This window comes from Mustela erminea, chromosome 18 (genome assembly GCF_009829155.1).
Source record: "Mustela erminea isolate mMusErm1 chromosome 18, mMusErm1.Pri, whole genome shotgun sequence".
NCBI lineage: Eukaryota > Metazoa > Chordata > Mammalia > Carnivora > Mustelidae > Mustela > Mustela erminea.
Genome location: NC_045631.1, coordinates 19,836,458 through 19,863,625, shown reverse-complemented (window position 1 = coordinate 19,863,625; position 27,168 = coordinate 19,836,458). Strand labels below are relative to the sequence as shown.

General features: G+C 54.8%; 1 protein-coding gene across 2 annotated transcripts; it reads left to right on the top strand.

Moving 5' to 3' along the window:
• SLC13A2 (solute carrier family 13 member 2) lies at window positions 1-27,168 on the top strand. Of its 2 annotated transcripts, none has more exons than XM_032320801.1 (12): window positions 1-299; window positions 14,908-15,036; window positions 15,969-16,105; window positions 16,220-16,434; window positions 17,422-17,599; window positions 17,724-17,846; window positions 19,566-19,784; window positions 20,006-20,094; window positions 20,355-20,476; window positions 21,617-21,778; window positions 22,395-22,532; window positions 22,842-27,168. In XM_032320801.1, the coding sequence occupies exons 1-12, from the start codon at window positions 198-200 to the stop codon at window positions 23,010-23,012; spliced, it is 1,785 nt and encodes a 594-aa protein (XP_032176692.1). In that variant the 5' UTR covers window positions 1-197; the 3' UTR covers window positions 23,013-27,168. The 2 variants fall into 2 exon arrangements, with proteins under 2 accessions (XP_032176692.1, XP_032176693.1); XM_032320802.1 differs by lacking the exon at window positions 1-299 and adding an exon at window positions 13,296-13,478.

The window sequence follows — 27,168 nt, the reverse complement described above, 5'->3', positions numbered from 1 at the left end:
TTACACCTCCAGCAGGTCCCTCCTCCTTACTCTCACCTCCTGGACTCCAAAACAGTCTGATTGCCAGGGTGGGTCAATGGTTAACACTCAACCAGCTTTATATAAGTTTGCCCTGGCCTGCCGCCTACCTGCCGCATCGCTCCTTTGGCTCCCTGGATCCCGGAGGCAGTGGCTCCAGAAACCCTCACGGTCACACCATGGCCACCTGCTGGCAGGGCCTGTGGGCCTATCGCTCCTACCTGCTCGTGTTCTTCCTGCCTATTTTACTTCTGCCCCTGCCCATCTTCATCCCCACCAAGGTAAGCACTCGGGGTTTGGCTCCAAAGGGGTGAAGGAAGGACGGGGGAGGGCAGTCTGGATGAGCGCTGGGCGTCCTTAGGACCGGCGTGGTTTACTCATCCCTCCCTGTCCTGGAAGTGAGGCTCCGACCTCATGGTCCTCTTCAGACTGACGGTTAAGAGGCCAAAGGGATTTTTTTTTTTTTTTGGTTTGTTTGTTTTTAAGATTTTATTTATTTATTTGACAGAGAGAGAGGTCACAATTAGGCAGAGAGGCAGGCAGAGAGAGAGAAGGGGAAGCAGGCTCCCTGCCAAGCAAAGAGCCCGACGCGGGCCTCGATCCCAGGACTCTGAGATCATGACCTGAGCTGAAAGCAGAGGCTTAACCCACTGAGCCACCCAGGCACCCCAAAGGGGGCTTGGCACCCAGGAGTAGCCGCCCAAGGGGAATGGCTTAGGTGCACTTGAAATCTGCTGCCTGGGGAGACGGGAAGCCAGTTCCGTAAAGGTGGGTACAGGGGGAGGCACCTGGGGTTATCTGGCTACCGCGGGCTCCCCCAGCCCTGCCGGGCTCAGTGGGGTGAGAGCGGGGCTGGCTGCTGGAGAAGGGTGGAAAGGGTGTAGGAGGAAGCTGGCTTCAGGCAGTTTGTGCCTTTAAGAGTGTAAACAGAGGGGCACCTGGGTGGCTCAGCCGGTTAACTATCTGCCTTCTGCCTCCGGCTCTGGTCATGATGCCAGGGTGCAGGGATCAAGCCCCATGGGGCTCCCTGCTCAGCAGGGAGCCTGCGTCTCCCTCTCCCTCGGCCATGTGCGTGCACGCACTCTCTCTCTCAAATAAATAAAACCTAAAAAAAGAGAGAGAGAGTATAAACTGAAAGAGAGCGAGCTCACCCTTGATCCCAAGGGCTAAGTCAGCTGAGGGAGAGGGGCAGGAATTGGACAATGGACAGGCCCCTGCCAGTGGGCACTATAGAGAGCATACCCTGGCTGGAGGGACAGGTGCCACAGCCTCCTGCCTCCCTTGGCCAAGCAGCAGGATCCAAAACTTTGGCTCCCATTTACTGGAGCCCTCACCACCTGCTCTGGACCATGCATCCAGTCTCCCTTCCTCTCCTCTTCCCCCTCCCCTGACAGACCCTTCCTCTCACCTTCAGAGGCAAGCCTGACTGCCCCATTTTACAGATGGGAAAAGTGAAGTTAAGTCACTGAAACCAGGGCAGATCCTGGCTTCACAGAGCTTGGCTATAATACACATTGGGGGACCCCTTGTAAGTAAAAAAAAAAAGATAAAATGATGAATCTAAAATTATAGGGCTTTAGGGGAGGGTCAGTTCAGGAGGAGGGTCCTGAAACTCAAGTTTCACAAACAGCAGGTGAGGCAAGTCACAGAAAGTGGCAGAGCTGGGGGTGTGGTTGAGCACCAAAGCCTAGGCTGTCTTCTCTCTACCCTGCTGCCTCCTGAAGGCTGACCCAGGATCCCCTGGTCCAACCCTCACCCCACAACCCCAGGACTGCCCACTGAGCCATTTTCATCCTTTTGTCCCCAAAAGGGAAATCGGGGCGGGCTTTTTGTTCACGGTATCACAAAGGGGTGAGAGAATAGGGATGCTGTGGCACAGCTCCTGAGCCTCTGACACTTGGTAAGTGACAAAGCCCTGTCTGACCTTCAAGGAGATCCTCATCTCAGGCCAAAGCCAGTGACCTCCCTGTGCCGGGGACCCGTCCGATGGGTTTTGAAACAGGTTGGGCTTTATGTGTAAACTGCAGAGAGAAGGACAGTCAAGTCCTTCCCTCCTCAGGAAAGTGCAGCCCAGAAAGATTCAGCAACTGGCCTAAGGTCACACAGGAAAGACCAAGTCAGAAGAGAAGCCAGGCCCCCTGGCAGGAGGGCTAGGGGTTGGGAGCACACCCCCTCACCCCTGCCCATGTGCCCTTTGCTGCACCCTGCCCTGCTGCCTGCTTTGGCCTCACAGATGGTGCTGACCTGGGCCTGACTCGGAGGAACTGTTCCCAGTCCTACCCGCAGAGTCTAGGCCCTCCACGGAGGCCCCGGAAACCAGCTCCTCTCAAGGACTTTGCTCCCCTCACTATCCCCTCCCCAGCCTCCTCAATTTTTCCCTCTCGCCTAATCTCTGCCATCAGCATACAAATGTGCTGTAATCTCTCTCACTGTGAAAAAACAAACAGACCCTCCTTGAATCCCACATTCCCTCCACAGAGGTCTGCTTTCTCTGTCTCTCCAGATGGAAGGTCTTGGAATCTGTCTGCACGTGTCTTTCCTTAAGACACCTCCCGTCTCCAAAAGGCTACCTTCCAAGCCCCCCCTCATTCCCACTCCCCCGCCCAGGTGACTTTGGCTATCTCCTTGCTGACAACTCCCCAGTCTTAAGCCCAGCCCTAACCTCCATATTACCTAGCCAACACTGGACACTTGCTCCCGAATCTTCTCCAAACAGCTTATGTTTCCACACGGACAGGTCTAAAACAACACTGCTTGCCCATCTTTCCCAACTGGTTCTTTCTTCCGTCTTACCAAGATGTGGTTCAACTTTCTACTTCAGAGTGTTTCCCTTTTTTTTTTTTTTTTTAATATTTTATTTTTAAGTAATCTCTATATCCAACGTGGGGCTCGAACTCACAACCCCGACTTGGTCAAGAGACACGAGCTCTCCCCACTGAGCCAGCCAGGTGCCCCTAGAGCCTTTACTGATTCCTCTTTTCCCTTCATTTCCAGTTCTGTCAGTAGGTTCCGATTGACTCGAGACCTACGAAATACTGAGTGGAAGTGCTTGCCACTGCCTCCCCAGTGGGTCCAGGCCGCCATCATTCCTCTCCTCTCCCTCTCCCTCCCCAGACCATTCTTCACTCAACCCTTCCACAGGCTTCGAATCAAACTCGAAATAAAACCCAGACCTCTTAGGGCAGCCAGGAGTCCCTAGGGCTGCACCCCTGGAGACCCCTTGGTCCCCAGTGCCCAGTATCTTCCCTTCCCTTTCGTTCACTCTTCTCCAGCCTCACCAGCTTTCTCCGTGCTCCGCACGTCGCTCGTCTCCCTGCCTGGAATGTTCCAGATGACTGCTTCTCACTCGGGTTTCAGCCTCAATCTACCTGCTCAGAAAAAGCCTTCTCTGACCGCTGCCGGTCACATACTATTAGGAAGCCCTGTTGTCCTAAGTAAAGGGCTTTCCCTAACTGAAGTGATGCATTTGTTTATTTTCTATTTATTCTCTGACTCCCTATGCTAGCTAGAAGGTAGGCTCCATGCGTGCAGGCCCTTTGTCTTCTTCCATGCAGAATCTCCAGGACCTGGCACATAGTAGGTGCTCAACAAAACACACGTTGCATGAATGCATGATTGTGGGCAAAGAGGACCCTGTGTTGAACCCCTGCTGTCTGGAGTGAGTTCCCAAGCTTACCTCCATGCCCCCGAGCCCCTGAAGTGGGAAGACTGGGGAGTTGTCAGGATGGAGAGTTTGATGAGTCCCAGACAAGGCTCAGACAGATGTCCATATTGTAACAGTTGACATTTATTGAGTATTATTTCTGTGCTAGTCATGATGCCAAGCACTTCAAAGCACTAACCCATTTACTTCTCACAATAACCTGTGAGTTACTGTGAGAGAACTATTATCCCATTTTACAGACCTATCAACTAAGGCACAGAGCAGTAATTTGTCTGAAATCCCAGCTAGAGAAAGGCAAAGTCTAAACTGGAATGTGGCTTTGAGGGTCTCTGCTCAAGGCTGTCCAGGGATACAGGCTGGTGGCCCCATTGTGAGTCACCTCTTGAGCCATCTACCCTCCCATCCACCCTGCCATCAGCCAGTGCTCCCACTGGGCTGCAGTTGGGGAAGTCTGCTGAGCTCCAAGGCTCTGTGCTAGAGGTTACTGGAAAGGAGTACGGGGTTCTGTCCTCAGGTTGCTGTCAGAGGAACATGTGTTTACACAGAGATATAGCAAAGAACTCAGAGAAGGGAGCAAATTCTTCCCACTGACTCAGGGGTGAACCCAAAGCAGGTGTTGTTTGAGTTGGGCCTTGAAGGCTGAATGAGATGCCAACAGTCAGAGGCACCCATAGACGGCCGGCCGGGTGAAGGCAACCATAGGAGTAAAGGTGTAGGGGCCGGAATCATAATGTGTGTTCCAGAAATAGCAACCAATCCTGGAAATGCTCGCCATCCTCTGGTGGTCCCAGGGGAGGAGGGACGGTGGGGCCCGAGGCCTCCTCACTGCTTCCCCCAGCTCAACCACCGGACAGTGAAGGGGCACTATGGGTGTGCCCCAAACCTCATACCCACCCATTCACTTGCCTGCTCACTTGCCCATCAGGAAGCAAGTAATACGTCCCAAGGACTGTTTAGGTGCAGGGGCTGGAAAGACACACAGAGACATATGCTGTGAGAACCGACTGTGACTATGGCTTAGGGATGGGCTGCTTGGGATGGGGTGTTCAGGAAAGGCCTCCCGGGGCAATGTTATTTACCCTCGGACCTGAATGACAAGCGAGGGCCAGTCAAGCACGGCTCTGAGCAAAGAGCTGTCCAGGCAGAACAGGCAGTGCAAAGGCCTAAGGCCAAGAGCAAGCTTGGCAAAGCCGGAGGGATGATCAAGGCCAGCGTGGCACAGGGAGTAGAGCAAGGGGAAGACCGTGTACGTTCAGTTAGAGAGTCAGGGGGAGGTCAGCCCATGTGGTCAGCCCTGCAAGGCCTCGGGGAAGGAGGGTTTTTAGGTCAAAACTGCAGGTGCCCCACTCCCCAACCCCGCCCCCCACATGGGACCATCTGGAAAAACAGTCTCCTAGGGGCACAGTGTTTGCCAGGACAGAGCTTAGCTAAAATCCAGATCGTAGTTACAGGAGGAACAGAAGGCAGAAATTCTTAATCTGAATCAGCTGGTCTCCTAGACTAGACGAATGGTATGTCGTGTTGCCCACGTGAGCTTTAAGACCCGTGTAACTAAAATACCCTAACCGCAAGCTATTCCTGAACCCCAGGGACAGAGCAGGACTCTGATGATTCACCATGGGCATGAAGACTGCACGTGGAATCTGGACCTCGGTGCTGGGGTTCCCCTCTATCTTTTGAAACTTCCTGGCTCTTGATCAAGAAGGCAGAGCCCAGGGAACAAAATGGGATTTCGGAGCCAGACAGATGTGGGTTCAAATCCACACTGTATGTGACCTCACCAGCCCTCTCCTCTCTAAGGGGCTGTGTGAAGATTAAAAATAAGAACCTGTGGACATAGGATCCCTGGTACCTGGGGCCCCGTAGGCGGTGGTTCCCTGTGCCTTCTGCCTCTCATCTGAATTTTTAACCTCTGAAAAGCACAGCCAGCCCCAGGCACCTGACTTCTTTTCCAGAGATGACTTCTGTTCACAGGGGCTGTTGTCCCGACAAGGGGGCCTTGATGTTCCCACCTGTGAATCAGGAAGGTGAGGGGCAGCTGGTCACGGACATGAGAGCAGTGAGGTAGAGTCTCTAAGTGTAACCACCACCTGGAGACAGACTTTCTGGCCTCTGGGGGTGCCTGGGAGTAGGATTAGAAGAACCCAGGGCGCCTGGGTGGCTCAGTGGGTTAAAGCCTCTACCTTCCGCTCAGGTCATGATCCCAGAGTCCTGGGATCGAGCCCCACATAGGGCTTTCTGCTGAGCCTGGAGCCTGCTTCCTCCTCTCTCTGTCTCTGCCTGCCTCTCTGCCTACTTGTGATCTCTGTCAAATTAATAAATAAAATCTTTAATAAAAAAGAGGAAGAAGAACCCAGCCTCCAAATCCAGCGGGGTTCCTGGAGGAGAGAGAGAGAGTTTCCCCAGTCTGGACTTTGTTCCCAAATTATTAGATTATGTCGAAGCCTGTCAGCACCTGCTAGGTGAGGGTCAGGAATGGGCAAACCAGGTAGAATCTTCCACAGTAGTTTCCTGCATAGAATCCAGCAGCGAGGTCCATCGAACGCATGGAGTGTGGAAATGCTTTGCTCACAGTCAGTCTTGCCTGCCGTTTTGCTCTTCTGTGGACCCAGGCTGACCTGGCCCCCAGCCCAAGAGGTCAGGACTCTCCCCCACCACTCCCGATGTTGGTCTTCTCTGACACTCAGAAACCCATTGTTTCCCTTTGGCCTCTTAGAGCGGATGACGCAACCAACTCATTCAGACTTGAGTGCAGAAATAAACAAAGATCTCAGGAGTGAGAGCGGGCAGAGGAAAGGCAGGCAGCCAGCCACCATCGCTCACTGTTAGCAGACCCTCAAAGGTGGGGTGGGGACGGAAATGCTTTACTGGAGGAAAGGGGAGGCTTCAGGGGTGCCCCGACCAGAGGCTGTTGGCAGGGGAGGCCGGAGGGCCTGATAGGCAGCAGGTAGGCCATGTGATTGGTTAGGGATGCGGATTTGGCTCTCACCAGTTGGTCTGGCACTGGAAGTGAGGGTAGAGAGTAGGGGCAACATGGAGGAAAGCCCGCCGTCATTGAGCAAATCCGGAGTACTCAGGCCACCGGCTCTAGAGGCTGTAATTTGGCTTCCCCGGGCTGGTCGCTGCAGACCACGGGACATATTTTCGTATATGAACTGGTTGTCTCCCCTTTGCATATTCAGTCTCTTGAAAAGGTTAGGTATTTAGCCTGGACCTACTATTCCTGGAAAGACTATCCGGCAGTCCGGCCTGCTCTGCATCTCCTGCCCCAGGTCCCTCCAGCCCTTGGGCTCGCTGCAGTGTGTCTAGATACCCTGAGCAGGCACGTGGGAGTGTTTGCTTCCCTTTTCCTCCTACCCAAGATTTTGTTTACTTATTTGAGAGAGAAACAAAGACAGAGATAGCAAGAGAGAACGCACGCAGGGAAGAGAGGGAGAAGAAGGTTTCCCACTGAGCAGGGATCCCAGTGCAGGCGGGACTCGATCCCAGGACCCCGGGGATCATGACCTGAGCTGAAGGCAGACGCTTGACCAGCGGAGCCACCGAGGAGCCCCCCTATTTTCCTCTTTAGATGATGTATTTATTTAATTAGATGACACCCTGACATCGTTTGACATTGGACAGTACCAAAGAATGAAATGGAGAGAGGTCCTGCTCCTATCCTTGTCCCTGGCGCCCATCCAGATGACAGCCTCAGTGGCCAGGGCAGGGACTCCTCATCCCTGGGAATCTAGGGGGAGAATTCAGGAAGTCTGTGAACTTGGATGGAAAGAAACCCTATATTTTATGGTCTATAACATCTAAGGAAAATTTAGTACTTCCTTCTGTTATGAATGTAGATAGCAAATCACAATAGTATTAACCATATATTTGATTTGGCCACCAGGAAAAAAAAATCACAGATATTGTTACATTTCATTAGATTCATTCTATCTTTCTAATTCTGATTCATATATATATATATATATATATATATATATATATATATATATAGACAGACACTGTGCACATATTTTTAAAAATCACATAGGGGATGGGGTGCCTGGGTGGCTCAGTTGGTTAAGCATTTAACTCTTGGTTTTGGCTCAGGTCATGATCTCAGGGTTGTGAGATGGAGCCCCTCGTCAGGCTCTGTGCTGAGTGTGAAGCCTACTTAGGGTTCTCTCTCTCCCTCTGTCCCTGCTCATATATGTTTTCTCTCTCTCTCCCTCTCTCTCTCTAAAATAAAATCTTAAAAAAAAAATCACATAAAGTAGCATTCGTGCAACCTGACAGTGTAACTCTCTCCTCTTAAAACCCTTTAAGGGCCTCACTTTTCACCACTGTCTTCCAGATAAAGCCCTAGATCTCCCCTAAGGCAGCAAGGCCTGTTCCAAGCATGACACCCCTCCAAGAATGCATCAAAATCACTCATGCCTCATTCTGTTCCCACTCTGCTCCCTCCCTCACCTCAATACCTTTTGCCCACCCGCCCACCAAACTCCTATTCATCCCTCAGCACCCGTTCAGCATCCCCTCTGGAACCCCTCAGGCCCCTTCTCCTCTGGGATCCCACTCTGGTCTCGCCTTTGCCATGGTTCTTGGCCGGCTGCCGCCTAGTACGTCACCTCACTCCCAGACCTGGGAGTGCTCACTGCATCACTCCTCACTAGGGGCAGGGGGTAGTGGGAGTGGCCCCCTGTGTGCCAGCCCATGCCCCCTCCCTGGGTTAACCTTCAGTCTCCAAGAGGAATAAGTCATGGTGCTCTGAGACTAAAGGCATGTTTGCAGCTGTGCAATAGCCACGGGCTGCTCTGTGCCCATCATGGGTAAAGGCCATGATGCCCACAGGTCCCACACCTTGCCCGCACCCTGGGTCCAGAGTCTGCCCTGGACTCTGGCACTGTCATCTCCATGTGTGCCTCATGAATCCACACTGGTTTTCCGGGAACCGGGAGTACATTCATCTCTCAACGCCAACCCCACCAATTGCTCACCGCTGTCAACCGTACTTTATGACATACTCACATCCTTTATCCTTATAATAGCCCAGAGGGGCAGGTGTTTCTTTTATTCCCACTTGCAGATAAGGAAACCATATAAAAGAGATAAATGTGTGTATAGCTGGAAATGATCAGTGTTGCTTACAAAAAAAGAAAGAAAGAAAAAGCTGAGAGAGGTGATGTAACTTGCCCAAGGACACAGCCATTAAGCTGGGCCTGGGCACGTGAGTTTTCTGACCTCTCACCTGTGTTTCCCATTAGCTGCCAACCTGGGGGGTTGGAAGTCCTCTGAGTATTGATCTCTCCTGTCCTCTGTTGGCTTTGCAGGGCAGCCTGCCCACAGTGGGCCGAAGGGCCAGCCCACATGGGGGCACCCAGAGCCCCAGAGGGCCAGGGCTGGGCCTCACTCATGCCTGCTGCTCCCATTTATGCATTCCTGCCCATTCCATGTAGGTGTCTGATGGGGTAGGCTGAAACGGACTCGGCCCTAGCTCCCTAGAGACTACGGTCTAATGAAAAAGGGTGATGTTCATAAAAAAATTCATGAAACAAAACATTTAATTATAGCCTGTGATGAGTGCTAGGCAGAAGAGATACAGGGGCTTCATGTGTGAAAACAGGGAACCCATGGAGGATTCCCTGAAAAAGGAATACTTGAGATCTTGAGAATGAGTAGACATCAACTGAGCAAAGTGCGAGGAGAGGAAATCGTGTGTGCAAAGGCCCTGTGGCTGGGAGAAGGATGGAGCATTTGAGGAACTGGAAGAGGGCTGGTGTGGCTGGAGCAGAGAGCAAGGAAGAGAGGCTCAAATAAGCCCCAAACTTCTCTTGAGAGCAGTGGGGTACTCTGAAGGGATTTGAGTTGTTTTGAGGTGAGTGTATCCATGTTGGGGAATTGGAGTGGATTAAACAGACTTGTGACTCGAGATTGCTCTGCCTGCAGCAAGGAGAAGGGATTTCGGCACAAGAGAAGAAGAGAGGTGAATCAGGAGACCTTGTAGGATTCTTGGTGACAGATGCTGGGGCTCGGACGAAGCCGGTGGCCAAGAGCTGGAGAGAAGTCAGTGGGGGCATTTGAGGTATAGATGACCAGCAGGACTGCAGACTTGGAGGGGAGAGGGTATTTGTCTAATGAGTGCCTGATGAACAGTTGAGGGGCCTAGGGCTTGCCCCCCAGAGGCTCCCAATAGCAGGGACTTCCTGATGTAGGGGTGGGTGTGGCACAAGTGGGAAAGGAGGATTTTGCATCCAGGCCAGCACCCACCAAAGAGCCAGGGGTAAACCACCCGGAGGTGAAAAGACTCACTCCCTGTCCTCAGCAGCCCATAAACAGATACTGAGAGAAGAGCAAATCCTCAGCCAAGGCACAGAGCTGGGGAGCACCTCCCCTGCCCGCCTGGGCAAGGGAAAGGTAGTGACAGAGGAAGGGAGCAAGAAGCATTAGCTGCCGGGGGGGAAAAACTCTTGCCCACTGCTAGCTGAGCCACCATAGACTGCAGTGCAGGCTATGCATATGGGATTGGTGTGTGGGGTTGTACGGTGCCAGCAACCCTAGGGAACTGCCAGTGGCCAGAGCATAAACTGACTGGGTCCCACGCCATAGGCTGCCAGCTGGGCTTGGCCAGCCCAGGTTCCTCCCTCACTGTGGAAGGAGCAACAACCACTGCCCCATGGAGATGTGAGGAGGAAATGAGAGGGAAGGGACACGGAGTGCCCACCCAGCTCCACAAGCTTGACCTCTGTTGATCCCTCGCTCTGGCTCACACTGCATCGCTGGGGCTCCTAGAGACCCCTTCTCCCACCGAGAGACGAATTCCACTCGGAGATGGACCTACAGGTTTGGAAAGTTCCCAAGGTAATTCAGGGAAGCTACCATAGTTAGTGCGAGGTCATTGTTCTCTTTCCCTTCACCTTAAGGCAGGGATAAAACTGGGGCCCAAGAGAGCAAGAGCACCTGGCTGTGAGGGACCCAAGCAGAGGGGGCTGGGCCACTTGCTGCTCATAAAACTCAAAGGCAGAGAGATGAGCGGTGGTGGAACGAGGAAGGGATTTATTCCAGCAAGTCCGTCACAGGTAAGAGAGCGGACTAGTGTCTCCAGGAAGGTCTCCAAAGTGCTGAAAATACATGCTGGGTTATATAAGGAAAATGTGGGACAAAGAAAAGGTCCCACAGGTGGGCAAGAAAGGTCAAGTTGACCACCGTCTCGGGGTCAATCATGCAGTTTCCTGTGGCTGTCAGGGCAGTCCCTGCTGTTGCTTGGGGGGTCATTTTGGTTTCCATCAGGGTTTCTTTGCCTGCATCTTTTTGGCTTGAGATAAGAGAAAAGCGGAAGGAAGAACTTAGGGGCGTCTGGGTGGTGCAGCCGGTGGGTCATCTGGCTCTTGGTTGCAGCTTAGGTTATGGGTTCAAGCCCCATGTCAGGCTCCATGCCCAGCGCAGAGTCTGCTTGGGATTCTTGCTCCCTGTGCCTCTGTCCCTCCCTGCAGTACTCTTTCTCTCTCTCTCTCAAGTAATTTTTTTTTTTTTAAAGATTTTATTTATTTATTTGACAGAGAGAGAAATCACAAGTAGGCGGAGAGTCAGGCAGAGAGAGAGAGAGAAGCAGGCTCCCGCTGAGCAAAGAGCCCGATGCGGGGCTCGATCCCAGGACACTGAGATCATGACCTGAGCCGAAGGCAGCGGCTTAATCCACTGAGCCACCCAGGCGCCCCAAGTAATTTTTTTTTTTAAAGAAGAACTTAATTAGAAAGTACGGACTGAGGTCAAAATGGAGGTAGCTGAAAACCTCGTTCAGGGATTTTTTTTTTTAAATATTTATTTATTTATTTATTTGACAGAAAGAGAGAGAGAGAGATCACAAGTAGGCAGAGAGGCAGGCAGAGAGAGAGAGAGGAAGGGAAGCAGGCTCCCTGCTGAGCAGAGAGCCCGATGCGGGACTTGATCCCAGGACCCTGAAATCATGACCTGAGCCGAAGGCAGCGGCTTAACCCACTGAGCCACCCAGGCATCTTTTTCTTAAAGATTAATTAATTTGGGGTGCCTAGATGGCTCAGTTGGTTAAGTGTTTGCCTTTGGCTCAGGTCATGATCTCAGGTTCCTGGGATCAAGCCCCGCATCAGGTTCCTTGCTCGGGAGAGAGCCTGCTTCTGCGTCTCCTTCTGCCTGCTACTCTGCCTACTTGTGCTCTCTCTCTCTATCTCTCTGTCGAATAAATAAATAGAATCTTTTTTTTAAAAAAGATTAATTAATTTATTCACGAGAGAGAAAGTGCACAAGAGGGAAGGGCAGAGGGAGAGGGGCACTGCTTGGAGCCCGACCTGGAGCTCCATCTCATGACTGTAAGATCCCGACCTGAGCCAAAACCAAGAGTCGGTCCTCTCACCAACCGTGCTACCCAGGTGCCCCTCGTTCACAGACACGAACCCATTTCTGAGCTATGAACACCTTTGGCTGTCTGGGGAAGACTTCGGACCCTTCTGGAATAGAGCTTTAAACTGCCCAAAAGAAAACATATGGGATTGCCAAGGAAACCAGTTACTTTGAAATAAAGTACTAAAAATATGAAAAAGCCAAGTGCAATTCAGGAATACAGGTGATCATTCATGCATTAAATAAAGATCTGGCATTGATACAACTACCATGTCAGAATGAGTGATGGATAGAAACAGTATTTCGAGATACATTTGGAGATAACGGCATCAACTGATCTGTGCAGCACATAGCTGATGGCTGATGGCCATGATCAAGGGCCTTTGAGACAAAATCAGCCGCGGTATCCCTAACCGCAACATGGCTTCAATGCCTATGTTTAGAGCCTTAGTTAGATGTTAGCGCAAAGATGGAATAGTTTTCCCGCAGATTCCTTGGAATTCCACGCCTCAGTTAAGCACCCTATGACCCAGGAAGAACAGGTCAGCAAGTTATGCTACAGCTGGACAAGACTGCCCAGGAGGATAGGATGGAGACTCGGGGCTAGGGCCACCCGGGCCAGAGAAGGCTTCTGGATGGGACTTTGAAACCAGTTTTGGGCTTGATCCAGAGACAGACTGACGGACGAGGAGAGGACTCCGGGAAGTTGTAAAGGGGTAAGGGAGCCATAGACGGAACACACTGGAGTTCGGGGGGGGGGGGGGTGCTGGGTTAATGATTAACAGCTGGGAATGGGGTCTCAGACGGGGAAGGTTTGGGCTTTGGGTTTACTTGCCTGGAGCCTGATGGCGGGAAGTGGCAGGCCCCAGGGAAGACAGTTCTGTTGGAATTGAGAGCCCCAGCCCATCCCTATCCACCCAACTAGTCACAGCGAACCTGAGGCTGGAGGGCAGCCCACAACTAAGGGATTCAACTCAGGACAGAAAGGGAAAGAGCAAGAGCCAAGTGGTCGGGCTGCTTCACTTGCGGACGTGTGACAGGGAGACACTGGCTTCATTTATTTATGCCTTCGTTTCTTCATCGGTGGGATGGGAACAATAGTCAGTCATGACCTCACCGAGCCATGAAATGTGACAGTCACCCAAAGCACGGGGCACCCAAGGCCTGGCACGGAGGAGTCCGGGGGATACATGTGCTGTTGTCAGCTCACTCCTCTCGAATCAGCACTGACCACACACCCCAGCCCCCTCCTTGTCTCTGGCCAGAGAATTCCAAGTCAGTTGGGGGTGGGGGCCGCCAGGGTCCAGAAGGGACCGGCCTGCCCTTAGCCCGGGGTGGGCGGGGGTGTGCAGAGATGAGTAACTGGCCACACCATCCATGCAAGTGAGAAGGAAGCCGCTGAGAAGAGCAAACTCAGCAGAACTGGCCTCCTGCTGGGGGAAAGGTAGGGTGGGTCTCTGGACGAAGGTCAAGGTGGCCCCACCCCTGGGGCCGAAGAGTCCATGTCCAGGGTGAGGAGAGCTCATGGAAGTTTCGTGAGGACGGTGGGGAATGGGCAGGCTGCATGCTATTCCATTCCAGGCATTCCTAGAGCACTGGGGAGACGCCCTTGGAGTTCTTCAGTCTGGATGCCTTGCCTGGGTTCCAGACTGGCTCTCCCACTCCCCAGTTCTCTCTGACCTTGAGCAAGCCACTCACCCCCTCCAGCTTCTCTAGATCCTGGGCCCACCACACCCACCTTCAGGGCTGCTTGAGTTACCCAGGAAAACACCCAGCTCCTAAAAGTTGCTCCATCAGCAGCAACTTCGTCTTCCCCCAGGGATGCTCCCCAAGCTTCAGGGCACTAAGGGGAAGAGGTACTCCAGGGTGAGCACCAGGTGAAAAAAACAAGAGGTCAGGACAAGCCTCCCAGCCCATTGTCCTGGCACAGCCTGCAGCCCCACAACCCCTTTGGCAAAGAGTGGGCAGGTGCCCCAGAGGCCTCCTTCTAGCTAATGATTCTCGGGCCCTCCCTGCAGGGGCCCCAGGACCCTGGAGGCTCTCTGACTTCCATGTCCACCCCAGGTCCCCTCCCAGTTCTCATGTCTGGCCTCTCCAGAAAGAAAGGAGCACTTCTGGTACCCAAAGACTTGCAAGACTATGATTCAAGTTCCCCCCACCACAATCTCCTGCACAGCTCAGGGCTGTGGGAACCTTTACATACTCTATAAATGTGTATGACAGCTCCCGGCGTTGTGTGATGCTGGGGTCATTCTAGGCTTGCTGGGAAGGAGAACTCCCACTATTACAAAACTTCCTAGTGGTTCATTCATTCAGAAAAGTTTGCACTGAAGCCTGCTGGGTCCTGAACTCCAAGCACCCAGATGCCACAAAACCGACTCAGTCCTCATGAAGCTCCCCTTCCGGGAGAGGAAACGAACATTTCATTGCATCGTCATACAAATAATTCTCACAGGCTCTGACAAAGTCAGGGAAGGCCAGGGGGCCAGGTAGAGGTCTGCAGAATCCAGGCCTCAGTCCCATCTAGATGAGCCCCCCATCTCATCTAGGGGATCCTCACTTTGGCCCCCTGCAGTCCCCTCGGGCTGGGTGGGGCCTGATGACCAACTCTAAGCTCTCCAGTCCCTCCTGTGTGGCTGGATTACAGCGTGTAGCCTCCCCAAGGTCAAAGACGAGGTGGTGAGTGCCTTCCTTTGTTCTTTATTTCCATTTTGAAATGAGACCTTGGACTCAGGAATCAATGACTGGGGCTTCTGCAGACTCTTCCTACACTGTTGCCAATGGCCTGTTTTCTCTCGGGGCCAAGAGGTGACATGACTTTGGGACACAGGCCTGACCTTCCAACAGCTCTTCTGCTCCCCTCCTGCCCCCAGGAAGCCTCCTGTGCCTACTCCATCATCATCATGGCGCTCTTCTGGTGCACTGAGGCTCTGCCCCTGGCTGTCACCGCCCTCTTCCCCATCTTCCTGTACCCCTTGATGGGCATAATGGATGCCTCTGAGGTAAGGTTCCTGGGATGGAGGGGGTCTGGTATGGAGGAAAGCCTCATCACAGGCAGGGCACACAGAAAAGGAGTCCTTGCCTCTGTTTGGCAGGTCAGGGAGCACTAAGGGAGGAGTCAGAAGATGACAGTGTTGTGGGGGGGCGCATTCTAGAAATGCCGAGGGCATGGTCGGTGTTGAGGGTTAATTCAAAGTGGATCAGGTATAGGCCAGGGAGGTGGACAGGCCAGGTGACCCAGGAAAAGGGTCCTTGAAAGTCAGCTAAAGAATGTGTATTCTCCTGGGTCAGCAGCTCTGAATCATGAGTGTGTGTGTCTTGGGACCACGTGCAAGGCTGGTGAAAACACAGACTGCTGGGCCCCAACTCCAGAGCTTCCGAGTCGGGAAATCTGGGACAGGGCCTGAGCATTTTGTTCCCAGCAAGCTCCAGATGTGGGATAAGCCGGCTTGTGGACCACACTTGGAGAGTCACTGCTGTACTTTCTAGTGTCAGTGCTAAATTCTCTATCTCCCAGTCAATGGCTTGAAACATGACTGGAATCAGGCTAGATTATCTCCCACTCATTTCTGAGGGGAGAAAGAAGGGGAGGAACCTGGTTAAATTCTTTTTTAAAGATTTTATTTATTTATGTGACAGAGAGAGAGCACAAGCAAGGGGAGTAGCAAAGGCAGAGAAGCAGGCTCTTTACCAAGCAGGGAGCCTGATGCAGGGCTCAATCCCAGGACCCTGGTATTACAGCCTGAGCCAAAGGCAGATGGTTAACCACGGAGCCACCCAGGTGCCCTGGAACCTGGTTTGTTTTCAATGGAAGATAATCCAAAGACCATTCCCACTTGGTTCCTAGAGCCCAGGAGACCAGTCTGTGTTTGTGGGAATATCAGGGGTCATGGGAGAGACCCCTTCCTGCCTCTCAGCTGTCCCTGCCTGCTAGGTCTGCCTCGAGTATTTTAAGGACAGCAACATCCTGTTCGTCGGGGGGCTGCTGGTGGCCATTGCCGTGGAGCACTGGAACCTGCACAAACGCATTGCTCTCCGGGTGCTCCTCATCATTGGGGTGCGGCCAGCCCTGTGAGTTCCCACCAACCAGGACTGGAGAACCTGGAACGGGTGGGGTGCTGGGGATCCAGTCCCTGAAGGGATGGCGGGACGCCAGCCAGCGGTTCCATCTTTGTCTGTCCCTAGGCTGCTCCTGGGCTTCATGTTGGTGACAGCCTTCCTATCCATGTGGATCAGCAACACAGCCACCACCGCCATGATGGTGCCCATCGCACATGCTGTCCTGGACCAGCTGCACCAGTCACCCACAGGCAAGGACGCAGAGAAAGGCAGCAACAACCCCGCCTTTGAACTCCAGGAGCCAGGACCCCAGAAAAAAGTGACCAAGTTTGATGAGAAAGGTGAAGGTCAAGCCCGCTCTGCCCCCACCCCTGCCCCCTCCATCTCAGCTCTTGGTGGTGGTGGTGGGGGGGTCTGGGGTGACGTTCTTGACGGGGTGGTCATCTCAGAGCTTTCAGGGAGAGAAAAGGGAGACGTGCAACGACCAACTTGTCCTGGTTTGCCCAAGACTGACCCTAGTTTTATTTTTTTAACTTTTTTTTTTTTTTAAAGATTTTATTTATTTATTTATTTGACAGAGAGAGATCACAAGCAGGCAGAGAGGCAGGCAGAGAGAGAGGAGGAAGTAGGCTCCCTGCTGAGCAGAGAGCCCGATGCGGGACTCGATCCCAGGACTCTGAGATCATGACCTGAGCCGAAGGCAGCTGCTTAACCCACTGAGCCACCCAGGCGCCCCGTTATTTTTCTTAACTTTTTAAAAGATTTTATTTATTTGAGAGAGAGAGAGAGCACAAGCAGGCAGAAGGGCAGAGGGTGAGGGAGAAGCAGACTCCCTGCTGAGTGGGGAGCCAAATGCAGCACTCATCCCTGGACCCCCGGGGATCATGACCTGAGCCAAAGGCAGACACTTAACCAACTGAGCTACCCAGGTGCCCCTATCCCTAGTTTTAAAATGAAAAATCCCACATTCTGAGGATCCCTTCCATGCAGGGCCAGATGAGATGCTAGACCACTCAGGAAGGCAGAGAGCTGGACTCTGGGTGGCCTGTCAGGGATCTGGGCTCCCTTCATCCTGTGTGCTTCGGATAATCCTCTTTCGGGCTCTGTGCCTCAGTTTCCCCCTCTCAAGAGAGAGGTTGGGCCAGATGGTGTTTGAGGGTTGACCTAGCCTGAGAGCCCAGGGAGTGCAAGCCCTCACAGACCTGGACTGCAGCCTCGCCCCCCTCACTCCCCTACCTCCCAGCTGGTCCCGGGTGCTCACGGACAGCCCCCCCCACCCCCCCACCCCCCACCCCCCACCCCCGCACTGAGCTCTCCTTTGTTCCCAGATAACGGGCAGGTCCACCCCATCCCCGCCGCATCCTTAGAGCCAACCACACAGCCACAGGAGCAGGTCCGCTTCAGCCAGGGCATGAGCCTGTGCGTGTGCTACGCGGCCAGCATTGGGGGCATCGCCACACTGACAGGCACCACGCCCAACCTGGTGCTGCAAGGCCAAGTCAACTCGTGAGTAACTGGGGGCGGCGCCAGGGCAGGGCTGAGGGTGGGGTGAAGGGGTCTGCACTTGCCCTGGGAGGCCCCTGGGGCAAGGTCATGCGACCAGCTGTGTCCCCCCCACCCCCACCCCCAGGCTCTTCCCCAAAAACGGCAACGTGGTGAACTTTGCCTCCTGGTTCGGCTTTGCCTTCCCCACCATGGTCATCTTGCTGGTGCTTTCCTGGCTGTGGCTGCAGATCCTCTTTCTGGGGTTCAAGTAAGTGGTGGCAGAAGTGGAAGCAGCCCAGGGGCCTGCCCTTACCCTCTGGTAATCTGGTAGCTGTTTCCGCCAAGGGTATAATTACCTTCCCATTGAGAAGGCCTCTCCCTGCCAAGGCCTCTGTATGCCCTTGCCCCCACCATTGAGGGATTTACTGCGCGGAGACTATTACTCCATTTAGCAGATGAGCAAACTGAGGCTCCAAGAGTGGTGTACAGCCAGATTTGCCAATGCAGAAGCTGAAAACTAGGTCTCTTGATGCCCAGGCCAGATCCATTCCATAATGTTCCACAGTCCTTTGGTTAATGCTTAAGGAGCACACAGTGAGCAGGGTCAGTTCCAAAGGGTTTTTTGTGTTCTTACTGGACATCTGGCCCTGTGTGAGGCACTGAGAATACTAGGGGATGTTAGGTGCAGCCCCTGTCCTTGGAGCTTGTCTAACGCAACAGCAAGAGGCCTGGGGCTGAGGATAGTGGAGATCCCAGAGGGCCCCTGTGGGACATGATGTCAAAGCCAAATCTTGTAGAACGAGAAGCCAGCCAGAGAGCGAATGGGGTAACGGCACTCCAGGTGGTAGCAATAGCCTACACAAAGGTGCAGACGCAAGAAAGAATGTGAGAAAACTCGAGTTCTGTTGGTTGAAACATCAAGATCAAAAAGCAGGATCAGGAACTGAAGCTGGAGAAGTAGGCAGGGGAAGATGACGGAGGTCCTGTGTGCCACATCAAGCGCTGGGACCTTGTCCTTGAGGCCAGGAGTAGCAAATAGGTTTTATTCTTAACTTCCAGCCCTGGGTTATGGGTAGTGACCAGAGAAGTCTGAGTTGACCATCCGGTCAGACCTTGCTGGAGCTCAGCTGGAATTGGGTCTGAGATCGACTGGTGATGTCTGCTGTCAGTGAGGGATGAGAATAGTGATGAGGGTGGTATTGTGGCAGGAGTTATGGGCCTTCCCTGCCCAGGGGGTGGGGGCAGGGGCTTGGGCGGTGAGGATGGAAGAGGGGACGTGGAAAGTTTTTAAGTATTGTTGCTGTGCTTTGGAACAGTCACTTGGGCGAGTGCAAGGCAGCCGGATGGAGGCTGGGGGCTGGTATGAGGCTGGGTGGTGGTCAAAGACGCCCGCATATGCAAGGCATCATGGGGCATTCAAAGCTGGGCTAGGTAGATGGTCTTTGCCGCTGAGGAATTCACGGTCCATCAGGGGAGTTGAGATTTACCCAAGTGAAAAATTAAAAGTCAACCCAAATTACGCAAGGGGCACACAGAAGTGGGTGGCAGTCTCCTCGGCCTCCAAGAGTGGTGTGGGTGGGGCTCAGGCTCCCAGGGGATGCCGAGAAGCAGGTAGGAGAAGAAGGGAAAGATTTCCCCAAAGGCTGCTGGAAGGGGGGGAGTGGGGAGTCCTGGCCAGAAGTCCTTAGCGCAAGACAATCCCTGGAGGGAAAGGGGTCAGTGGGGCAGATGGAGCAGGGCTAAGCATGGGGAAACCTGCCCCTGGAGTCGCAGCCTTGCTTCTGCTAAAGAAGAACCATGACCCCACCCCACCCCTCCCCCTGAGTCTTCTGCTCTTCTTCCAGAACCTTGGGTAGGGTCAGGGCCAGGTTGGTGGGGTAGCAATCCTGCCAGCATCAGCGTATCACAGGTGCTCAAGAGTCCCTTGCTTCCCTGCCTGGCATGGGATCCTCAGGAGCTACCCCAACTCCCTCCTCCCCACCCACAGCTTCCGGAAGAACTTTGGTTTTGGGGAGCAGGCACAGGAGAGAGCGCAGGCAGCCTTCCGCGTCATCCAAACAGAACACAAGCTACTGGGCCCCATGAGCTTTGCAGAAAAGGCTGTCTCTGTCCTCTTTGTCACCTTGGTGGTGCTGTGGTTTACCCGGGAGCCGGGCTTTTTCCTTGGCTGGGGCAACCTGGCTTTTTCTGACAAGGATGGAAACAGGTGAGCATTATTGGGGAGAGTGAGATACTTCTGGGGCTCACCTGGCTAAGGGAGGAGGGAAGGGAGCAGGGCCCCTGGTGCAGACCCAGAGGGGACATGGTGGGGAGGACTTGCAGGGAGGGCTTTGCACTTCTGTGGGAGGGGCTCCTCTCCACCCCTGTTCTACCCTATGACCCTGAGCAGCCCTGAGTCTAAGCCTGCCCTCCTTGCCCTACTCACAGCATGGCATCTGATGGAACAGTGGCCATCTTCATTGGCGTAATTCTGTTCTTGGTGCCCTCCAAGATCCCAGGGCTGACTCAGGATCCAGGTAAGAACCTGGAGTGGGGCAGGGAGGGGCTTCTGGGCAGCCCCTGCCTTCCAGCATGGAATGCGCCTTCAACCACACTTGATAGGAACAGTCAAAGCCCAGAGAGGCTGGGATGACTTGCCAAGGGTGCAGGGACTCAGGGACAAAGTGAGGATGCTGCGTGCCTTGAGCTCTGATAGGGACCCACAGAGCGAACCAGGGGGAGGGGAGGAAAAACCTGTCAGCTCTCGGTGACCCGTCCTCCTCTGCTTGGGAAATAGAAAACCCTGGAAGGCTGAAGGCCCCTCCGGCCCTCCTCAACTGGAAGACTGTAAATGAGAAGATGCCCTGGAATATCGTGCTCCTGCTGGGGGGCGGCTTTGCTCTGGCCAAGGGCAGCGAGGTGAGAAAGCCCCGCCCCCTCGCCGGCCCGTTGGACCGGGACCCTGTGGCAGGGAAAGAGGCACCCTGCCTCCATCCCACACAGGATCCTCCTGGTGGGTGGAGCCTTGGCAGCGGCAGGAGAGACAGGTTAGAAATCCCTCTAAGGGAGGGGGAGGAAACACAAGCCTTAAGGACCTCCGCCTGTTAGGGTTCCCAAAGGCAAAGGAAAGGCGGGCTCCCCTGGTGGGCAGGAACTATTTGTTCTCAGTTCCAACCCTATCTCACCTCACTCCAGCAGCCTCACCCTCTGCCAGGCGGAGAATGCAACAGCTTTAGGGAGTAGTGAGCGTCAAGGGGACGCAGTTGGCCCGCTGGGGCCACCAGGGGGCGCCATGATCACACCCGGCCGGGCTCTAGGGACCAGAGAGCGCAACATTCCCCAGAGCCTCCAAGCAGGAGGGAAGTCCCTGAAACTGCCTGCGCCCCTCTGCGCCTCCGTGTTCTGGCTAAGCTCATTCATTGTGCAGGCAGGAGGCAGCTTCCCTGGGTCAGAGAATCCTGGATCTGGGGTTAGTTCTCAGGGACTGTGCCAGGCACTGTGCTGCCTGCTGGGTGGGCAGTATCATACGAGATAAAGTCCCAGCGCCCTGGGACTCACAGTCTGGCAGTACACTCGTGGACAGGGAATGAATGACCTTGGAGGCCTCATGACCCTGTGAATTGCCCCCCATTCTCCTGCCAGCCTCTTCCCAGCATCTTCCCAGGGCCCTCCGCCCTTCTCTCTCCTTGCCAGTCTGCTGGGCTGGCGGAGTCCGGGAGAGGGCTAAGGATGGCCAGGGAGCTCCCAAGAGCCATTGGGAGAACAGGAGGAAAAGGAATTAAAGCCTTTACTCCCACTAAGCCCCAGGCTTCCCAAGAAGGAACTTTGGCGCCATCTCCTAGCTTCTCATCTGACCCTTCTCCCCACACCCAAGTGTTCTTCAAAATGCTAGAGGGGCCTTTTGGTGCTGGCTGGGTCTTACCTTCTTTCCCAAGCAGATGTGAGTTTGAAGACTCTAGAGAGATAGAGGCAGGAGCAGGACCCTCCCGGACCCCCAGCAGGGGACTCTGGAGCCCCAGGGACCCCAAATTCTCACACACTATCTTCCTCTGCCCACAGCAATCAGGACTATCTGAGTGGCTGGGGAAAAAGCTGACCCCCCTAGAGAATGTGCCACCTCCTGCCATTGCCCTCATCATCAGCCTCCTGGTTGCCACGTTCACCGAGTGCACCAGCAACGTGGCCACCACCACACTTTTCCTGCCCATTCTGGCCTCCATGGTGAGCTGGTCCTTCAGACATGCTTCTTTCCGGCAGCCCTCCCACCCACCTCATCCAGGGGCCCCGCCTGCAGGTCGGAGTGACCTGTCTGCACCTCCTTGCTTCTGGGAGAAGACCCCTGAACTTCCCACCCTTCCTCAGACTCTTTGGCTACCTTGGGCCCTGAGGCCCTCTGGCCCCTGACTCACTCCGTCCCTGGTGATGTCACCCCTTGAGTATCCTGATGGGCCTCATTGGTGGCCTCGCCCACCTCCCCGGCCCAGCCCCTGTTCTGGTCAGTCCTGAGGTGACAGGTTGAAATGACTCCCTGGAGCGTCCCCAGCCCCTTCCTCCCCTGGCGCGTTCCCACAGCCTTTGATGACACCCTGGAGCCCCTTTGAGATCCGTTTTATGGGCCCCTCCCCTCACCACGCCCCACTGGGCAAGGCCGCACACTCATCCCCTCCAGAGAGGTCAAAGGGCCCTTCCCAGGTCACCCTAGTGCCTCCTGGCAGAAGTGGTGGGTTCGTGGCCAGAGGGTATGTCGTTGGTGGGGGATACTGTCCTCCAGAGAGGGGAAGCTGGAGAATTGGGAATGGGGACTGGGATCAGTTCTGCCCACTGTCTCCCCATCCAGGCTCAGGCCATCTGCCTCCACCCTCTCTACGTCATGCTTCCCTGCACGCTGGCCGCTTCCCTGGCCTTCATGCTGCCCGTGGCCACCCCACCCAATGCCATCGTCTTCTCTTTTGGGGGCCTCAAAGTGTCCGACATGGTGAGTGGCAGTGGGGCCTGAATGCCTGTGTGCTCCTTCCCGCAAGGCACCTGCCCCCGGGGAGGTGGACTCAGGAAGAACAGAGCCCAAGGTCTTGAAAGCTCACACAGAGCTTCCTGCTCCCTCCTTAGCGCCAGGATGAAAGCAAGGGACAGGGACCTTGCCTAGTGCTGCAGGTCAGACCCACAGAGAGACTTCTCAGGGAGACTTTGGCCAGTCAGAGAGCTCCTGAGCCCCTAGGAGCCCCTAAGGGATAGTTTCCGGCCCAGCTCAGTGACCGGTCACTCAGACTGGCTCTCCTGCCACCAGGCCCGGACAGGATTCCTGCTCAACATCATCGGAGTACTGATCATCACACTGGCCATCAACAGCTGGAGCTACCCCATCTTTAACCTGCACACCTTCCCATCCTGGGCTGACACCAACAACACGGCCAGCTGCCTGGCCATCCAGGGGAACATCACAACACCAGGCCCCTAGACCCAGGGATGGTCTGGCTAAGACCAGGGAGACCCGCCTGTCCGGATGCCTCTGAGCCAGGACGGGACATGTTCAGGCTCTAAGCCGAACATGGAGAGAAAGGCGCATATACACAGAACCTCGTGCGCATGTCTGTGAGGAAGGGGCATGTGTGCTCTGTGCTGCATTTCCAAGGAAAGCGTGTGTGTGTGTGTGTGTGTGTGTGTGTGTGGTGTCACATGAGGATGCCTGAAGGGGGTTCTTGTGTGCGCACACGACCCTCGGTGTGCATGCTGGGTGGGGTGCACGTCTGGGTTCTCGGACCATACGACGCACCCTGTCTAGCACTTCGGGTCCTCATCTCCCCCACTTGGTGGGTGACCAGCCCCCTTTGCACTGTATTTATTGAAATTTGGGGGTGGGGTAACCCGGGGAGCAGGGCCTACCAGCAGTTGTCATGGCAACGGTCCCTGGGACCAGCCCAGCTACGAGGTCTCCCCAGTTTCTCAGGTTTGGGGAGAGGGATGGAATATTAGCCCCATTAAAGTCTTTTTTTTTTTTTTTTCCAGTAGAGTCTGGGCTGGTTTTCATGGCACTTTCTGGGGCTGGTCCACCACATGGCTCAGGCCCCAGGTTGGGGAGTGCTGGGAGGGGACTTGGCCTCTGTCCTGAGTGGTGGCCCCCTTGGCACCTCTCCCACCCGAGAGAGAAGGTAATGGCCAGGAACCCCTGCCAAGGCTGACTGGAGTGGGCGCAGCCACCCAGGAGAGCAGCACTGACATCACCGGGCCCGGCTAATTGGGAGCTGCCAGTCCCTGCGTGTCTTTGGGAAAACCGGCCTCCCCGTTCCCAGAGCACTCCCTGGGCATTTACATAAAACCCTCTCCCTCTGCCAGTTCCTCACCGACCCTTCCTCCAGCTTGAAAAACCAGTCCCACCAGACCAGGGAAGGCAGACTGACCCCATGCTAGGTGTCCAGAAAGAGGGACCCTCACCCAGAGAGGGGGCCGGAACAAGAGGGATACCAGTGAGACACACAGGAACAGGTTCAAAGTCGGCACGGACTACGGAGTCCAGGACCAGACAACGCTCTGGGTCACTCCGCCTCCCTCCCCGCCAGACCCCCTCTGCTTCCCCACCTTCCTGAATTCCTCATGCCACAGCCATCATCCATTCTAGGAGCTCAACACCCCTTTCCTGCCTGCAAGTTCATCTTTGTGTCAGTCCTAAGTCCCTCGCTGGGACCATGGTGCGTAAGCCTTAAGTTCATTGGGATGGAAGTTTCCAAAAGTCTCCTCCGAGTTCCCTCCTGCTGCAGCAGGAGAGAAAAGAGCAATTTTCCAACACTCTCATGCCCGCTGACAAAGGGGGCTGAGCCGCAAAGACAGAAAACTGGATAGGACTCAGTTCTGGATTCCCCCTCAGCTGGGCCGTTGCTCAGTCTTCCCAGAGCTGGAGGGTCGAGCTCCAGACGGGAGGGGCTGCTGCATGTGGGAGAACATGGCTGTCCCCAGGGGACAAGAGAGTCCTGACAGGACCTGGCAGACATCCAGCAGAATGAGGAGTGTCAGGCAAGAGGCTCCACCCCCAACCCAGCCCCCCAGGCTGGCATTCCTCACTCAGGAAGCACGGTCATAAATCATGGCTCCCACCCAGACCCGCACTAGGGCCCCCGTCCCCCACAACCTGGGGCCCTAGGCTCTGGCACCCCCCGCAACAGGGAGTGGTGGGCCAACCCCTCCAGAATGGTGGGATTTTTCCAGTGACTTCCCCACAATGCAGTGGGTGCCTAAGAAGCAGCCCCAGCTCATCTCCAAGGAAGGCCCTCTGCTACTACCTTCTTTTGGATTCTAGTTGGGTGCCCACAGTAAAGTCCTCACTGGGGAAGAGGAAAGCGTGCTTCTCCGCCCCCACCCACTGTCCTCCGCTTCCCTTCCTACCTTCACTTCCCCCTCAGTCCTGCTCAGAGAGGGCCAGATGGGGACTGAGGCCACACAGCAATCCCCAGCAGATGAGGACCGAACCGGCCCTGTGTTCTTTGGGGACAAGATGGGCAAAAACTGGGGTGACGGTTGAGGGATCAGGGGTGACGGGTGCCCTGGCAGAGTGCAGGGCAGCTCCCCCCACCACCACCACCACCACCACCACCGCCGCCAGGTGTTTGGAAACCATCCTCGGCAGGCAGGAAGATGGACACAGGAGGCAGGTAGCACCTGTTGGCTAATCACCGTCATTAGCGAGGCAATAAAGTGGCACGGACTGGGCCAGCCTTTGAAGGAAGGGCCTGTCAGCCCAGATCTGGTTTTTGTAGCCGGCCCTAGCCCCTCGGCACCTCCTGCACACACTCAGGGCTGTGGCAGGTGGATGGGGCCCCATGGGGACCATGGGCTGCACCCTCTCTGCCTGGGCACCTGCACCCTTTCTCCCGTGACTTCCAGAAAGGGAGCAGGGGGTGGGGGCAGGGAAGCTCTGGGTGTCTCCTAGAGGCTGAATTTGCGCAGTGCTGGGATGCAAGAACTTCTGTGAGAGCGAACTCCCTGTTGCTAGAGAAGAAAAGTGAGGCTGGAAGCAGCCCAGGGACAGTCCGCCTGCCTGATGCCACTGTTTTCCCAGTTCCTCGCGCAGGGCCAGGCCCAGGGACGGTTGTGTAAAATGCATGCATGAAGGCATGAATGTATCAGAAACATAGGGGGACTTCTTGTCCCTGGAGGTGACATACTGCCCTCAAAGCCCCTTTCCAGGCTGCTGGGCAGAACCAATGTTGTCTTCAGGCTCAGTCCATAGGCCCAGATTTCTCAGCCGTCTCTTACTTTTTCCCCTGCCTCTGTCTCCTAGAGTTCTGGGAGTGTCCCCTTTGCCTCCTTCCTCCTGCCAGGCAGCCCCAACCCCAGAGGCAACTGGCAGCCAAAGAGAGCATGGAGGACCCCTCAAGCCAAGTTTTCAAAGAGAAACTAGCGAGGTGGAAAGGGAGCCTTAGTTAGGGGGATGGAGAAGGTGAAAGAAGAGCCACGGACACCACCTTCTGGGTTCATGTTGACTTGGGCCTTAGGTCAAGGGCAGCTCTGGGGGTTAGGGTCCTCAAACCCAGAAGAGGTCCCTTGGGAGGCTCAGGCCATGACTTCTCTATCCCCCCAAAGTCCCCGATGGAAGGCTGTTTCCTGCAGGCTGGAGGGTGATATGATGAGGGGTACAGGGTGAGGGGTGGGGTAGGACTGGGATGGCTGAGGTTCTGGTAGGTGCCAGCCCGGAGAGACGCAACCCGGTCTGGGCCCCATTATTCGTGGTCAGCAGAGCCGTGAGGTTCTACTAGGCGCAGGCAGTCAAAAGGGTGAGCCGACAACTTCAGGGAGGGGAGGGGGTGAGGAGGGGACAAAGAAGAGTGTGGGGGCAAGAGCATAGAGCAGCCTGATTGGAAAGACCAGGACAGGGATTCCAAAGAGTTGCTCTTAAGGGCAGGCGACCTACACACATGTATACACAGAGCCACAGAGTCTTAGGCACAGAACAGCTCACAGATACACACACAGACGTGAGTACCTGCATACACAGTTATACACACACATATACACTCATGTGCAAAGTTACAGCCCTTCGGAAGCCCAGTCATTCACAAAAACACAAACACAGCCACGGACATATTTCTGCACACACACACACACTCTGGCATCACTCTTCCCCACCTCCACGACCTTGCTTCTTAAAGCAGGAGGGATTAAGACTAGCCAGGAGAAGCCTGTCCTTCTCCCCCAGCAGGACTCTAGCTGGGTCCCTCCCTCCCTCCATCCTGGACCACCCTCCCCCAACCAAGCTCTCAGCTTGGAAACTCCCTGAATTCCCCAGAGGGTCAGCCAACCAGAACAGGCTCAGACCTCTCAACTGGGTGGCCCAGCCACACACCCTCCACAACTCTGGCCAGTGCTCCTCTGCCATCTACAGCCAAGGAGCTTCCTGCTCTCCCCCAGGAAGCCCACCCGGATTAACCTCAGGCCTCTCCAACCCTTCTTTGACATGGGGTCCTCAGGCCTCAGGGTCTCCGGGCAGCTCCACTAGGGCCCAGTTCCTCTGCAGATGGTCTTACCTGTCTTCCCCGCCAATGGAGTGAGACTTGGAAAGCCTGGGAAGTGGCAGGCTCAGTCTTGGGAACCCATTTTGGGGAGACAAGTCCAATTCACACAAA

What these genes read in the sequence shown, in the direction of transcription:
- SLC13A2 (XM_032320801.1), top strand. Translation starts at nt 198, where the DNA reads ATGGCCACCTGCTGGCAGGGCCTGTGGGCCTATCGCTCCTACCTGCTC. An exon ending in AGGGCTGACTCAGGATCCAG is followed by an intron (nt 20,095 to 20,354) that starts GTAAGAACCTGG and finishes CTTGGGAAATAG; the next exon opens with AAAACCCTGGAAGGCTGAAG. An exon ending in TGCCCATTCTGGCCTCCATG is followed by an intron (nt 21,779 to 22,394) that starts GTGAGCTGGTCC and finishes CTCCCCATCCAG; the next exon opens with GCTCAGGCCATCTGCCTCCA.